The sequence below is a fragment of the Lynx canadensis genome, chromosome D2 (genome assembly GCF_007474595.2).
Source record: "Lynx canadensis isolate LIC74 chromosome D2, mLynCan4.pri.v2, whole genome shotgun sequence".
Classification (NCBI taxonomy): domain Eukaryota; kingdom Metazoa; phylum Chordata; class Mammalia; order Carnivora; family Felidae; genus Lynx; species Lynx canadensis.
The window spans coordinates 32326222-32343036 of NC_044313.2; the positions used below are offsets into that span (position 1 = coordinate 32326222).

At 37.2% G+C, this 16815-nt stretch overlaps 1 protein-coding gene across 1 annotated transcript in view; it reads right to left on the reverse strand.

The window, feature by feature from the left end:
- CC2D2B (coiled-coil and C2 domain containing 2B) overlaps positions 1-16815 on the reverse strand; it is a 98977-nt gene that overhangs the window by 61479 nt on the left and 20683 nt on the right. Inside the window, exons 8-10 of the mRNA XM_032595157.1 lie at positions 8420-8629; positions 7051-7148; positions 1455-1595 (exon numbers count right to left, since the gene is read on the reverse strand). Coding sequence (XP_032451048.1) covers positions 1455-1595; positions 7051-7148; positions 8420-8629 — 449 coding nt within the window. The remainder of the gene's footprint in view (positions 1-1454; positions 1596-7050; positions 7149-8419; positions 8630-16815) is intronic.

Here is a 16815-nt window from a genome sequence, read left to right on the forward strand (position 1 = left end):
CTGCTGTTCTGAACAAACTTATGGCACCTCTGTCTCTCCTTTTCCGCCCAGGGGCTCATAATGCATGGGCATATCAGACTGGTTTAAAGGAATGGAGGCAAGTCAGCAAGTTTACGTGAATTCAGAACTCTACGAAAAAGTTTCATGCTGGGTTAGGTTCAGAAACTGTCAGAAGCTGGGGCGCCTGGGTGGCTCAGTCGGTTAAGCTTCTGACTTAGGCTCAGGTCAGGTCATGATCTCATGGTTTAGGTCATGATCTCGTGGTTCGTGGTTCGTGAGTTTGAGCTCTGAGTCGGGCTCTGTGCTGACAGCTTCGAGCCTGCTTCAGATTCTGTGTCTCCCTCTCTGCCCCTCCCCCTGTCACACTCTGTCTCTCTCTCTCTTAAAAATAAACAAACATTATAAAAAAATTAAAAAAAAGAAAAACCACAAGAAGCACTTTCGTTAAAAACCACTGTAGCAGGAAAAAAAAAATCAACAAAGTAAATGTCTTTCTTAATAGGCTGAAGTTACACTAATTTCTTAGTTTTGAAAAAGACATGGGTTGTGGGGAGGGAACTAGTTATTTCAATGTATTCACACACAGCTTAAGTGATTAGCAAATACAGATTTGAACTGTAACCATCTCCTCCACTAACCATGTTTTTATGACTTATACATTTCACCTAGGAGTATGATTGCTGGGTCTATGTGAGGCTTTGTAAGAAAAGTGCCAAACTGTTTTCTTTCTTTTTTTTTTTTTTTTTTGCCAAACTGTTTTCAAATGGCTGCACTAATTACATTCTCATCAGCAATTAATGAATGAGACTTCCTCCTGCTCAATATCTTCATCAATATTTGTTACTGCCTTTTTAATTTTGTCTTGTTTTGGATTTTAGCCATTCTAAATGGTGTATAGTTATCCCACTGTGGTTTTAATTTACATTTCTTTACTGACATGCCATGCCATGCTGAGCATCTTTTCATGTGTCCATTTACCATCCATGTGCCTTCTTTAGTGAAGTGTCTGTTCAAATCTTTCACCCATTTTAATTTTTTTAATAATGTGTATTTATTTTTGAGAGAGAGAGAGACAGAGACAGAGACAGAGTGTGAGTAGCAGGGAGGGGCAGAGAGAGAGGGAGACACAGAATCTGAAGCAGGCTCCAGGCTCTGAGCTGTCAGCACAGAGCCCGACGCGGGGCTCGAACCCACAAACCGTGAGATCATGACCTGAGCCGAAGTCTGACTTAATCAACTGAGCCACCCAGGCACCCCAATCTTTTGCCCATTTAAGAAATCAAGTTGTCTCATTAAGTTTTAAGGATTGTTCAAGTATTCAAAATACAAGTCCTTTGTTGATGACATCAAGTAGATGTCTAGCTTCTGGATTTTCTCCCAGTTACTGTAAATGTCCAGTTATTCATGGGCGGTTCCTCAGGAGACTTATAAGAACAAACAGAGTAGCCACTCACCTTTGAAACTGTAACTTTACTGGGGTGCTTGTAAACCCTTGCTGTTGTCGGAGGGATTTTATTTGTTTCCAAGTCCGTGATATACTGTGTAATAGGGAGAAGTCTTTTCCTCTTTCTAAATCATAAAGCTGTTTTGTATTACTACAACAATAATGGTAGATCAAAAATATGTTGGTCATTAATAGAAATCATTAAAAATGGCCTGGAAGAATGTACTGACGAATTGTTCTGGATACCCCCACCTTATGATTTTTTTGCATTTTACCCACGTCTTGATATAGCTATAGAAATTCCACTTAAGAGATTAATTCCTTTACGACTGGAAGATTTTTCACTATTCAAAAGTGCCCTGCTAAAAGCCAGACTTTTCCAGATGTTCTGGTCATTCTGCAGTGTATTTATTATACTTTTTTTCCAGATCAACAATTGAAACTATTGCTTCAAATTTAGAGGTACTTTGCTGGATGGGGTAGTGATCATATGATTTGGATATTGGTAATCTACAGTTTTTAAAGATGCCTCTTCTGTTTTATGACTTTGCAAACACACTATTAGTATGACAAATTACACTGACTTTCTAATGTTAAGTCACCCACCCTTGCATTCCTGGAATGGTCCCAACAACTTCACTGTATTAATGGACAGAATTCTGTTTAGCATGTTTGTAACTATGTTCATGCGTTAAATTGGGTTGCAAGAGTTTTTGTATTAAGTTTTGTTTTTGTTTTTAATTTTTTTTAACGTTTATTATTGAGAGACAGAGAGAGACAGAGCATGAACATGGGAGGGGCAGAGAGAGGAGGAGACACAGAATCCAAAGCAGACTGCAGGCTCTGAGCTGTTAGCACAGAGCCAAACGCAGGGCTCGAACTCACAAAACGTGAGATCATGACCTGAGGTGAAGTTGGATGTTTAACCAACTGAGTCACCCAGGTGCTCCTCTAATCAATTTTGCTTTATATATTTTGAAGCCATATTATTATACGCATATATGTGTATATGTGTGTATGCATATATATAAATACATCTTAATTAAACTGCATTATTTTGATGTACCCTTCATTATACCTAGTAAAACTTTTTGCCTTAAACATCTATTTTACCTTATATTAATATAGCTATGCTGGCTTTATTTTGTTAGTGTTTGTATGGTATTTTTTCCCATTATTTCTATTCCCTAACTTTTTATATCTTTATGATCTAGATAAGTCTCTTATAAATAATATACAATTAGATTTTAGTTTTGGTTTTCCTCCTTTTAAAAAAATTTATTGAAATTTAGTTGACACGCAAGTTTCAAGTGTACAACATAATGATTCAACAATTCTACAAGTTATACTATACTCACCACAAATTTGTCTAACATAAGTCACCTTACAACACTAGTACAATACACTAGTACTGTATTTTCCATGCTGTACCTTTCATCCCTGTGACTTATTCATTCCATAACTGGAAGCTTGTACCTCCCACTCCCCTTCACCCGTCTTGTCCATCCCCTACCTCCTTCCTCTCTGGCAACCACCAGTTTGTTGTCTGTACTTATGGGTCTGTTTCTGCTTTTTGTTCATTTGTTTTGTTTTCAGATTCCACATATAAATGAAATCATGGTATTTGTCTTTCTCTGTCTTACTTACTTCACTTAGCATAATACCCTTTAGGTCCATGTTGTCACAAATGGTAAGATCTCATTCTTTTTTATGGTTCGGTAATATTCTGTGGTATATGTGTGTATGTGTCTATGCGTGTGTGTGTGTGTGTGTGTGTGTGTACACCATATCTTTATTCATCTATTGACAGACACTTAGGTTGTTCCATATGGATTTTGTTTTCTAAATTCTAATCCAGTCTACCAACCTAGACAAAAATGGAGCACTTAGCTCATTTAGATATATTTAGGTTTAACTCCATTTTCTTTTATGTTTTCTACTTGTCTCATATGTTTCTATGTTCCTTTTTCTCTCTTTTCTTGTCTTCTTTTGGATTGTTTGAATATTTCTTTTTTTTAAATTTTTTTTTTCAACGTTTATTTATTTTTGGGACAGAGAGAGACAGCATGAACGGGGGAGGGGCAGAGAGAGAGGGAGACACAGAATCGGAAACAGGCTCCAGGCTCTGAGCCATCAGGCCAGAGCCCGACGCGGGGCTCAAACTCACGGACCGCGAGATTGTGACCTGGCTGAAGTCGGACGCTTAACAGACTGCGCCACCCAGGCGCCCCATTGTTTGAATATTTCTTTATTGTCTCATTTTCCTCTCCTATTGACTTGAGCTGTATTTTCTTTTAGATGTTGTAAGTTAAAATCTGAGCCCTTGATTTATCAAAGTCTAATATTAAGCTTTACCCTTACTCTCCTTCTGAACAATGCAAATATCTTTAATTACTCTTATCCTCCTCCATTCTTTACTCCATTCTACAAGTGATACATTTGAACTCTCTATATTTTTATACCCATGAGACACCATTACATCACTTGTTCACTGAGAATTGCCTGCATATTTACCACCTTTATTGCTCCTCAATACTTCCTGATTCATTTTTTTAAAAAATTTTTTTTTCAACGTTTATTTATTTTTGGGACAGAGAGAGACAGAGAATGAACGGGGGAGGGGCAGAGAGAGAGGGAGACACAGAATCGGAAACAGGCTCCAGGCTCTGAGCCATCAGCCCAGAGCCCGACGCGGGGCTCGAACTCACAGACCGCGAGATCGTGACCTGGCTGAAGTCGGTCGCTTAACCGACTGCGCCACCCAGGCGCCCCACTTCCTGATTCATTTTTTACTGGAAGCTCATGTTCCTTAGAATTCCAAATCTGTGAAAATCTCTGAGCTAAGGTTAAATTTGTGCTCTTCCAGAAAGAATATTTATTGGCTTTGCCAATTGTCTGCTGTCACTACTAATCTGGGACTATTTTAAATTCAGTTCTAAATCTGATATGTTAGATCACATAAGTACTGTGAAGTCAGATTATAAATCTGTATGAATGCTGGATTGTGGTTATGAATTTTCAAAGGAGCATTTTCCCCCTTCTGCCTAGTGACAAAGTCCAAGACAAATTTTTTTTGTCATCCTCTTTATATTCCCCCTTCATGAGGTTTAACACCCATTATAGAATGATCTCTTACTAGACTTTCCAATTAAGTTGGCCTTCACTTTCTTTATCTTCTACTTTTGGTACTCCCTGAAGCCATCTGAATGATAGCTCAAGGTTACTAATATTTAACAAATATCCTCAGCATAAAAGCTGGCTTTACCCCTCTCTAATTTTTATGAGTTTTCCTTTCAGTTTGTTTTTGGCTTTTGCAGATTCCTTACTTTTTGCCATTTTGGGAATACGTTTATAAAGATAACATTCAAATTTTATCAGACATTTTTAGTTGTTTTCATTAAAAGGGCCATTCATGAAATCTAGCCTACCAGAAATAGAAGCCCATTGCCATTTATTCATTCAGCAAATATTCACTGAATGCTTACTAAGAGGGATACAAAGATAAACAGATATACTCTCTGGGTTCAAGAAGCTTACAGACATGTAAACTAACCAATGCAATAAAATGTTATAGGTGTTATAACAGAAGTCCACACAGCTAGAGTGTGGGCATAAATAAGAGCTAAAAGGCAATAGCAGGGGAAAACTTAAGAGTATGTGACACTCAATTCAAATCAACAAACACATAATAAATATCTATTATGTGGTAGGGAATATTTTGGGTGCTGATAACTAATATCCCAACAGGGAAAAATGCAGAACAAGTAATTACAAATATAATGAATATTATGAAAGGGGGAATATGTAAATACCATGTGAATATACAAAATAAAGAGAGAGAGAAAGAATTTAATCTAATCTAATGGGCAAGTAAGAGCCTCCCTGAGAAACTTGAAATTGAATAAAATGCATATGTTGCCTAAGTGTCAGGTAGAAAACAATGAAAGAACCTTCTAGAAACAAGAGGCATTAAAACAAGGATACTTAGATATTAGACAACATAGTCCATTTAGGGCACTCAACTATGAAATTCCAAAGCAGAAAGCCCCTAACATGAAGCTTGAGAGGGAAGCAGGAGTCCGGTTACATAGGGCCTTACAGATTATACTAAAGCTATTGAATTTTATTGTGAAGGTAATAGGAAACCACTAATTGTGGCTTATTTATTTAGAAAAATCACTTTGGTTTCAATACGGAGCATGGCTTAAAGAGAGGTATTCTAGGAGACTGAGTAGTCAGGCTATGAGATAAGCACCTGAAATAAGGCAGAATCAGTGGGAATGTTTACTGTTTGGAGGTGAGGGATGAGAGGAGAGGCAAGAAGGGGGTTCATGAATGACTTACAGCTTTCTATCCTGGGTACCAGCTCATTGTGGGTATCAGGCACATAAAAGGTTAGATAGTCATAAAAGGTTAAATACATCTTTTCTAATGGAAACACTGTTTTTCAAATGTCCACAAACTACTCTTTGCAGCATTTCAACACCACTCTAAGAATTTTCCTGAATGTAAATCTATTACATTGCTTTTTATCTGCTTTGATAAAGCAATGATATCTTCAATGACCCTCTGACACACACACACACACACATGTGCACACATGCATAGTGGTAGGCCCTTATCTACCACCATCAGATCCCATCTAAAGCCTACTTTTCTCTTTTCTTCATTAAAGCTTACTTGCTCTGTGCCAATGTCTGTTCTTTGCCTTTAAGTTTAGTTAATCTTATAAATAACACCAGTTTATGGTTTTGTAAATACTGGTGGCTTCTATTCATTCATTCATTCATTCATTCAAGTAATGTTTATCAAGAACTCATTATGTGCCAGGACTTGTGCAAGGTATATATCAACTTTCTCAGGTAACATTGTTTGTGTTTAACTAGATTATTCTAGGAAACCAATTATTTAAATTGACTGTTGCTTCTAGAGTTTGTAGAACCATGTTAGGTCAATGGGCAGGGAGTGAGGGAAGTTCTTTAACTATCAAGTCACTCTCTTATATAGACATTTATTTTATCTTTGTGCATAAGTGAACTTTCTATACAATAAGTACCTCCCAGTGAGATTTCTTGCTTTTGGAGTGTCCTTGAGACGTACTTTATTTAGTTATTTCATACTTTCCTAACTTATCTTCCCAACTACTCTATAAGCTGATGGCTCCCAACTTGTACACCATGTTTTTTTTTTTTTTTTACAGGGATCCTTAAATCTATATGCTCTTTGAGTAATGTTTTTAGCTGAATTAATTATCTTGTACATACATATACATGGATTAATTCTCAAATATATACAAACACTTGAGGCTAATATGTTCCAAAAAATATTAGTGAACTCATGGTGGTTTTTAATTAGCATGTGTTTTTTTTAAATCAATGGATGTGTAAATTACAACTACTTTCATGTGACACTTCTATGAAATATTTTTACACAAAATTTTTTTTTTTCAAAACTGGGTCTTAAGGAAAGGTTGGAACCATTTCTGTAGTTGTCTAAAGAGTGAGGACCTAGTATTTTTCTTATTTTATATCTTCCATAGCAAGTGCAATACTCTACGGAGTTTCTTAATAAATGCTTGAGAAATACATGAATAGTCAAAAACCTACCTTATCTGCCAATAATAATCTTGTAAAGATTTTTTGGTTAGCTGACTTATTTCCAAATTTTCACTTGCTAATTTGGTAGCGTCTCTCAGTGCTATCAGCTACAACAAAGAAAAGAGCTTTTTAGTACATTTCATCCACTGTCACCAATACTCCAATTTCTCTGAAGGTCCAGGTGTGTGCAGCAGAAGCACAACTGTATAACCTTTTGTGTATTACTGTCTTATCTTCCAAAATATATTTTATATAAGTACCTTGGGGCAGAACTGAAAATAACCTCAATACATTATACCTATGGGCACCTGGGTGGCTCAGTAGGTTGAGCATCTGACTCGATTTCAGCTCAGGTCATGATCTCACAGTTCATGGGACTGAGCCCTGCATCAGGCTCTGTGCTGACAGCACACAGCCTGCCCGGGATTCTCTCTCTCCCTCTCTCCGTTTTCCTCCCTCCCTCTCTCTGCCTCTCTCAAAACGAATTTAAAAAAGAAAGAAACATTATACCTAGAACCTTCTAATCAGTTCATTAATTAATGTAAAAAAAATGCCAACCAATTAAGATGGCATATTGAGCACAGGAATCTACCTTATCTTCCACAGTTACATCGGGGTTCTTCCATGGTTACAGAAAAGATATGTTTATCTGTCTTTGTCCATATCTACTGCCAACATCACATCCATATCTATATATGTATATTTATGACTGCATTTATATCTATATCTCTCTATAAAAAATAAATGTATAACGTAGGAAAACAAGAAAAAATAAAATGAAAAGAAAAAGATATACTGAGGAAAGTATAAAGCAGAAATATCCATAGAGAATATCTTTAGAGAAATAAAACTGGAGGAAACTGTACCCTTAAACATGCATAGGAGAAATCTGTCACAGGGACAGTTTGTAGGAACTCTAAGACTAGAATCAATTAATATAAATGTTTACTGGAAGAAATCAGAGAAGATCTCAACAAATAGGAAGACATATGATAGTCTTGGATAAGGAAACACAATTTTTATAAAGATAAAATTTCTTTTGAAACTAATATAATAATATAATGCAATCACAGTAAATACGGTAATAGAATTTTAAAAATAGAAGTTGACAGGCTAATTCTAACACATGGAAGATCAAATCTTTAAGAGCATACAAAAACATCCTAGAAAAAATGAGGAGTCACTTGTCCTACTGCATTATAATTTAACAATTAAATATAGTAATTAAGACAGGGCAGGACTAGGGGCACCTGGGTGGCTCAGTTTGTTGAGCATCTGACTCTTGATTTCGGTTCTGTGATAGCTTGCTCTGCATGACTTGTTTTCTCTTTCAATATTAAATGGTCAACTCTATAAATAGAATAAAAACCATTCTCACCTTCTCGTAAAGCAGCTGAGGTAAATTCTGTTGCTGCCTGTCCTGAAAACACTCATAAAGTTGAAGCAGCCTAGCACATAACACTTGTTCTTGATTGAAGAGAGGATGATGGCTGAATTGCAAACCCACAATGTTAAGATCTAATTGATACATTTCCCTTTGACCTTCCATTTTGTTCCTCATAGAGCTTTCCAGATCAGGTTTCACTGCCTTTTAAAGAAAAATATGTACATAATGTTAACTTTATTCTTTGTATGTCTTTTGAAATTATAAGTGATTTTTCCTTATAAAAGTAACACATTAACTGTAAGAAAATGAAGGGATACAGGAAAGCAATAAATAATTTGCTTTTTTTTCCTTGAAATTGATTATGGCCCTTGATTTCATAAAATATATTTATATTGCATCATTTTAATCATCTTTCTATAAATTAGTGTCACATACCTTATTGTTGTGTGCTGGTAGAAGTTAGACTTTCAAGTTATAAGCCCCACAATGATTTCCTATAGAAACATTATGACAAATGGTCTGTTTAGGTCTGTTGGGTTAATAGTTTAGGTCTGTTGGGTCAATAGTTCGACTACCTGATGATCTCTAATAGTCATCCATGGGCCAGAGTTAAGTGGTAAACCCTTATTAAAACATTGTTCTTATGTGAATATATTGGTAATGCCCTGGAAAATCCCCTGGAGGGGCCTGGACCCTCAAAATAAATGCTACCTAACAAGGAGACCATCTTTTGTTATACATGAGATTGTCTCCACGTGTATACCAAACTGCCCCTAAATTAGCTGAAGTCTGTAAACCTTAACCAATATACCAAATGATTCAATTATGTTTTAGTACACTATTCTGAATTTAAGTACATGTGTTTGAATATGCACGTGACTAGTTATTAGTGATGTAATTTGAGAGAGTTAAGAGGTTACTCAGCATAGATAGCCTAGTTCATGAATGCCTAGCCACTCTCAATAAGATCCACGACTGCATCCACCTAAAAAGGAGAGCTCGAGCCCTCTTTCTGGATCAGTCTGGTGTAATAGGATGTGCTTCCCAGTCTGTGCCATTGTTATTACAATCGCTGTTACACTGAAAAATTGCTGTTGTACCTTTGACTTGGTGTGGCAGACCCAGTGCTTCTCAAGGACTGTAGGTTACCAGTATGATGCCTACATTTCTCCCTATCTACTCTCTCCTGAGCCAGGAATATTCCCCTATTTCCTCACTGGCCTGAGGGGAGGCAAGAGAAGAGCCATAAAGTTTGTTTTGTTTTGTTTTATCCTTATCTTGTAAGTCTCTATGTTCTATGTAAGGACCAACTCAGAGAAGAAAACCTGTTCTTGATTCCACTTATAAGATTTAGTTAATTGGTAATAAAATGGTCATCTACCAGGCAAAAACACCAATGAAATAAACGGCTTTGGTATTAAGCAACCAAATTATAAATAAACTTTTGAAAATTAGAGTTCCTAAGCTAGAGATGCCTGTTTTATTGAGCAGATTCATCACTGGTCAGTTAAGTCAGAGGATTAAGAGAACTTCTAGAAGTAGGTAAGTGTGTTAGACCAAAAGCACAAAGATCTAGGCAACAATAAATCAAAGGCTGGATAAATGCAAAAAAACATCCAAGCTGGCGACAAGTATAAAATCTGCGCAAACGCATAAGAGGAATGTTGGAAGAGGGAGTAAAGGGCATAGTCAAATGGCCAGGCAAAACTACTCAGCAAACAGGCAAATAAGGCCTGGGGTAGAGGAATCTGGCAGAGGCAAGAACAAAGACAGGACTTTGGTAATTTGGGCAGCTATTACCTGTGCTTCAGTCACCCTCATATTTCTTTTATTCTGGTGAGAAACCCCAAATGAGTCTTGCCTCCAAGGCTAGCTGGGCTGAGTAACAAATGTGGAGAAGATAAAAGGGGAAAGCAGGCAGAAGCATTTGGCTGATACAAATTCCAGAACATTATCTGTTAAGGATGCTACAGAATGAATTTGAATACTCAGTTTAGATGCTTGGTGAAGTGACATTTCCATTTACTTCCAAGTCTAAGAGTCCATGAGATACTGAAATTGTGCTTGGATAAAGCGAGAACACAGGCATTTGAGGAAAAAGGTACTTGTTCAGCCCAGTGGTTTCCAACTTGGGATTCTGGTGGTTACAAAGGTTAATCTGGATGGTGGTTAATATTTCTCCAAAAATTTTACATTTTGCATTTATTTGTTTCATACAATTGTTCGTTCATTCGTTCAGCAAACTATGAGTTGTTTCAAGGATCTCTCTCCCTAAGAAGAATCATCTCAGATAATTATGTCAAAATATCTGTGTTTTATCCTCAGCAATATGTAGATAAAACATATTGTCGCTATAAGGTGTAAATGCTATGCCACATAAGAGCAAAGAACAAGAAGAGATAAAATCTAGGGGTTTTCCCTCTTCCCTCTTTCATTCTTTCATTTTTATTTTTAATGGATATGGATTTTTATAGTAATCAAACTGGAAAAAACAGAAAGATATTGCAATGTTGGATGTGTATGTGTGTTGGGGATGGAAAGCTCATTTAAAAAATGTCAGTAAATGAGTAATATTATAAATTAGGATAGGGCAGAGACATTACCAGTCTCTCATGGTGTGACAGGCACCATGCAAAAAATAATATTTTCCAAGATTATGGCAGTCAGCTGATGTCTTTCTCTTCTGATGTATACTAGGACTATAAAAGTTGACATCTACTGAGGTTGCATTACAAATAATACAAGCACTCATTGAGTGTCTATTATATGCTAGGCATTTGGATATGTGTTAGCAATTGATTAAAAAAAAAAAAAAGGAAAGAAAATACCACTCTCTTCAGTCAAGCAGGAAAGAGATTAGGTAAACAGAGGATACAGATAAAGATTGAACCTTAACAAAACTGCAACCCAGTCTGAAATCAATAAAGTCTCGAACTGGGTTAAGATTTATTATCCCCACTCAATATGCCTAACAAAGCAAAGGACAGAACCTTTCTGAAAAAAAGATATAATCTAGAGCTTTTATAACTTTTCATACATGCTTTGATACAATAAAAAGCCTTTTAAAAAATAGAGTAAAAGTTTAAAAAACAGAGTTAAAGGGAAAATACGTGAAAAAAATGGGAGTATTCTAGAAGAAAACTGGAATATATACATAAGAATCAAATGTCAAAAGAACATTTTAAAGCTAAAATTATACTGAAAATATCTGAAATTAAGAATTCATTAGACAGGTGATTCTGGGAATACCATGGCAATATAGTTTTACATATTCCCAAATCTCTACCTTTAAAACAGGCAGAGACGGATGCCTGGGTGGCTCAGTCAGTTAAGCATCTAACTTCAGCCCAGGTCATGATCTCTCAGTTCGTGGGTTCAAGCCATGTGTCAGGTTCTGTGCTGACAGCTCAGAGCCTGGAGCCTGCTTCAGATTCTGTGTCTGCCTTTCTCTCTGCCCCTCCACTGCTTGTGCTCTGTCTCTCTCTCTCTCTCTCTCTCTCATGTTTAATGTTTAAATAAACATTAAAAAATTTTTAAAAAATACTAAAAATAAATAAAACAGGCACAGAAACTAGATAGCAAAGCTCAAAATCCATGGACAAGATCCATAACAAAACTAGATCTCAAGAATCCTCCGTGAAACCCAAAATACAAGTGGATGGAGACAAACCACTGACAGTAAAAAGACCTGCATGGTATTGGTGATTGTGTGGAAGAGAGGCGCAATGAAGCCACTGAAGGCCCTGACGGCAGGAGAACCCCAAAGGGCCAACAGATATTCACCAGAAAGTACAGCATCCCAACTCGGAAACAGCAGGTAAAACTGGAAGAGGTTTTATCTACTCCAACTGTGGGTGAGTGCAAGGGGTTTTGCTAAGGACTACAGGGGCTTAGAGGCACCTACTTCCTAAGAAGTTTTAGGACAAGTCTTCATACTAAAGAGAAACTGCTAGGAGTGGAATACAAATTGAAAAGGCCGGGGATCACAGAGATTACAGAAAGAGAAGGTACAGAAAAATATCTAGGAAGAGAAACACAGCCAAGAAATTTCAGAAATCCAGCCACTATATTTTTTTAACCCTACACAAGAACAATAGAGTTCTTTTTTTTATATATATATATATATATATATATGAAATTTATTGACAAATTGGTTTCCATACAACACCCAGTGCTCATCCCAAAAGGTGCCCTCCTCAATACCCATCACCCACCCTCCCCTCCCTCCCACCCCCCATCAGCCCTCAGTTTGTTCTCAGTTTTTAACAGTCTCTTATGCTTTGGCTCTCTCCCACTCTAACGTCCTTTTTTTTTTTTTTTTTTTTCCTTCCCCTCCCCCATGGGTTCCTGTTAAGTTTCTCAGGATCCACATAAGAGTGAAACCATATGGTATCTGTCTTTCTCTGTATGGCTTATTTCACTTAGCATTACACTCTCCAGTTCCATCCACGTTGCTACAAAAGGCCATATTTCATTTTTTCTCATTGCCACGTAGTATTCCATTGTGTATATATACCACAATTTCTTTACCCATTCATCAGTTGATGCACATTTAGGCTCTTTCCATAATTTGGCTATTGTTGAGAGTGCTGCTATGAACATTGGGGTACAAGTGCCCCTATGCATCAGTACTCCTGTATCCCTTGGATAAATTCCTAGCAGTGCTATTGCTGGGTCATAGGGTAGGTCTATTTTTAATTTTCTGAGGAACCTCCACACTGCTTTCCAGAGCGGCTGCACCAATTTGCATTCCCACCAACAGTGCAAGAGGGTTCCCGTTTCTCCACATCCTCTCCAGCATCTATAGTCTCCTGATTTGTTCATTTTGGCCACTCTGACTGGCGTGAGGTGATACCTGAGTGTGGTTTTGATTTGTATTTCCCTGATAAGGAGCGACGCTGAACATCTTTTCATGTGCCTGTTGGCCATCTGGATGTCTTCTTTAGAGAAGTGTCTATTCATGTTTTCTGCCCATTTCTTCACTGGGTTATTTGTTTTTCGGGTGTGGAGTTTGGTGAGCTCTTTATAGATTTTAGATACTAGCCCTTTATCCGATATGTCATTTGCAAATATCTTTTCCCATTCCGTTGGTTGCCTTTTAGTTTTGTTGGTTGTTTCCTTTGCTGTGCAGAAGCTTTTTCTCTTCATAAGGTCCCAGTAATTCACTTTTTCTTTTAATTCCCTTGCCTTTGGGGATGTGTCGAGTAAGAGATTGCTACAGCTGAGGTCAGAGAGGTCTTTTCCTGCTCTCTCCTCTAAGGTTTTGATGGTTTCCTGTCTCACATTTAGGTCCTTTATCCATTTTGAGTTTATTTTTGTAAATGGTGTGAGAAAGTGGTCTAGTTTCAACCTTCTGCATGTTGCTGTCCAGTTCTCCCAGCACCATTTGTTAAAGGGACTGTCTTTTTTCCATTGGATGTTCTTTCCTGCTTTGTCAAAGATGAGTTGGCCATACGTTTGTGGGTCTAGTTCTGGGGTTTCTATTCTATTCCATTGGTCTGTGTGTCTGTTTTTGTGCCAATACCATGCTGTCTTGATGATGACAGCTTTGTAGTAGAGGCTAAAGTCTGGGATTGTGATGCCTCCCGCTTTGGTCTTCTTCTTCAAAATTCCTTTGGCTATTCGGGGCCTTTTGTGGTTCCATATGAATTTTAGGATTGCGTGTTCTAGTTTCGAGAAGAATGCTGGTGCAATTTTGATTGGGATTGCATTGAATGTGTAGATAGCTTTGGGTAGTATTGACATTTTGACAATATTTATTTTTCCAATCCATGAGCAGGGAATGTCTTTCCATTTCTTTAAGTCTTCTTCAATTACCTTCATAAGCTTTCTATAGTTTTCAGCATACAGATCTTTTACATCTTTGGTTAGATTTATTCCTAGGTATTTTATGCTTCTTGGTGCAATTGTGAATGGGATCAGTTTCTTTATTTGTCTTTCTGTTGCTTCATTGTTAGTGTATAAGAATGCAACTGATTTCTGTACATTGATTTTGTATCCTGCAACTTTGCTGAATTCATGTATCAGTTCTAGCAGACTTTTGGTGGAGTCTATCGGATTTTCCATGTATAATATCATGTCATCTGCAAAAAGCGAAAGCTTGACTTCATCTTTGCCAATTTTGATGCCTTTGATTTCCTTTTGTTGTCTGATTGCTGATGCTAGAACTTCCAGCACTATGTTGAACAACAGCGGTGAGAGTGGGAATCCCTGTCGTGTTCCTGATCTCAGGGAAAAAGCTCTCAGTTTTTCCCCGTTGAGGATGATGTTAGCTGTGGGCTTTTCATAAATGGCTTTTATGATCTTTAAGTATGTTCCTTCTATCCCGACTTTCTCAAGAGTTTTTATTAAGAAAGGGTGCTGGATTTTGTCAAAGGCCTTTTCTGCATCGATTGACAGGATCATATGGTTCTTCTCTTTTTTTTTGTTAATGTGATGTATCACGTTGATTGATTTGCGAATGTTGAACCAGCCCTGCATCCCAGGAATGAATCCCACTTGATCATGGTGAATAATTCTTTTTATATGCTGTTGAATTCGATTTGCTAGTATCTTATTGAGAATTTTTGCATCCATATTCATCAGGGATATTGGCCTGTAGTTCTCTTTTTTTGCTGGGTCTCTGTCTGGTTTAGGAATCAAAGTAATACTGGCTTCATAGAATGAGTCTGGAAGTTTTCCTTCCCTTTCTATTTCTTGGAATAGCTTGAGAAGGATAGGTATTATCTCTGCTTTAAACGTCTGGTAGAACTCCCCTGGGAAGCCATCTGGTCCTAGACTCTTATTTGTTGGGAGATTTTTGATAACCGATTCAATTTCTTCGCTGGTTATAGGTCTGTTCAAACTTTCTATTTCCTCCTGATTGAGTTTTGGAAGAGTGTGGGTGTTCAGGAATTTGTCCATTTCTTCCAGGTTGTCCAATTTGTTGGCATATAATTTTTCATAGTATTCCCTGATAATTGTTTGTATCTCTGAGGGATTGGTTGTAATAATTCCATTTTCATTCATGATTTTATCTATTTGGGTCATCTCCCTTTTCTTTTTGAGAAGCCTGGCTAGAGGTTTGTCAATTTTGTTTATTTTTTCAAAAAACCAACTCTTGGTTTCATTGATCTGCTCTACAGTTTTTTAAGATTCTATATTGTTTATTTCTGCTCTGATCTTTGTTATTTCTCTTCTTCTGCTGGGTTTAGGCTGCCTTTGCTGTTCTGCTTCTATTTCCTTTAGGTGTGCTGTTAGATTTTGTATTTGGGATTTTTCTTGTTTCTTGAGATAGGTCTGGATTGCAATGTATTTTCCTCTCAGGACTGCCTTCGCTGCGTCCCAAAGCGTTTGGATTGTTGTATTTTCATTTTCGTTTGTTTCCATATATTTTTTTATTTCTTCTCTAATTGCCTGGTTGACCCACTCATTCGTTAGTAGGGTGTTCTTTAACCTCCATGCTTTTGGAGGTTTTCCAGACTTTTTCCTGTGGTTGATTTCAAGCTTCATAGCATTGTGGTCTGAAAGTATGCATGGTATAATTTCAATTCTTGTAAACTTATGAAGGGCTGTTTTGTGACCCAGTATATGATCTATCTTGGAGAATGTTCCATGTGCACTCGAGAAGAAAGTATATTCTGTTGCTTTGGGATGCAGAGTTCTAAATATATCTGTCAAGTCCATCTGATCCAATGTATCATTCAGGGCCCTTGTTTCTTTATTGACCGTGTGTCTAGATGATCTATCCATTTCTGTAAGTGGGGTGTTAAAGTCCCCAGCAATTACCACATTCTTATCAATAAGGTTGCTTATGTTTATGAGTAATTGTTTTATATATTTGGGGGCTCCGGTATTCGGTGCATAGACATTTATAATTGTTAGCTCTTCCTGATGGATAGACCCTGTAACTATTATATAATGTCCTTCTTCATCTCTTGTTACAGCCTTTAATTTAAAGTCTAGTTTGTCTGATATAAGTATGGCTACTCCAGCTTTCTTTTGGCTTCCAGTAGCATGATAAATAGTTCTCCATCCCCTCACTCTGAATCTAAAGGTGTCCTCAGGTCTAAAATGAGTCTCTTGTAGACAGCAAATAGATGGGTCTTGTTTTTTTATCCATTCTGATACCCTATGTCTTTTGGTTGGCGCATTTAATCCATTTACATTCAGTGTTATTATAGAAAGATACGGGTTTAGAGTCATTGTGATGTCTGTATGTTTTATGCTTGTAGTGATATCTCTGGTACTTTGTCTCACAGGGTCCCCCTTAGGATCTCTTGTAGGGCTGGTTTAGTGGTGACAAATTCCTTCAGTTTTTGTTTGTTTGGGAAGACCTTTATCTCTCCTTCTATTCTAAATGACAGACTTGCTGGATAAAGGATTCTCGGCTGCATATTTTTGCTGTC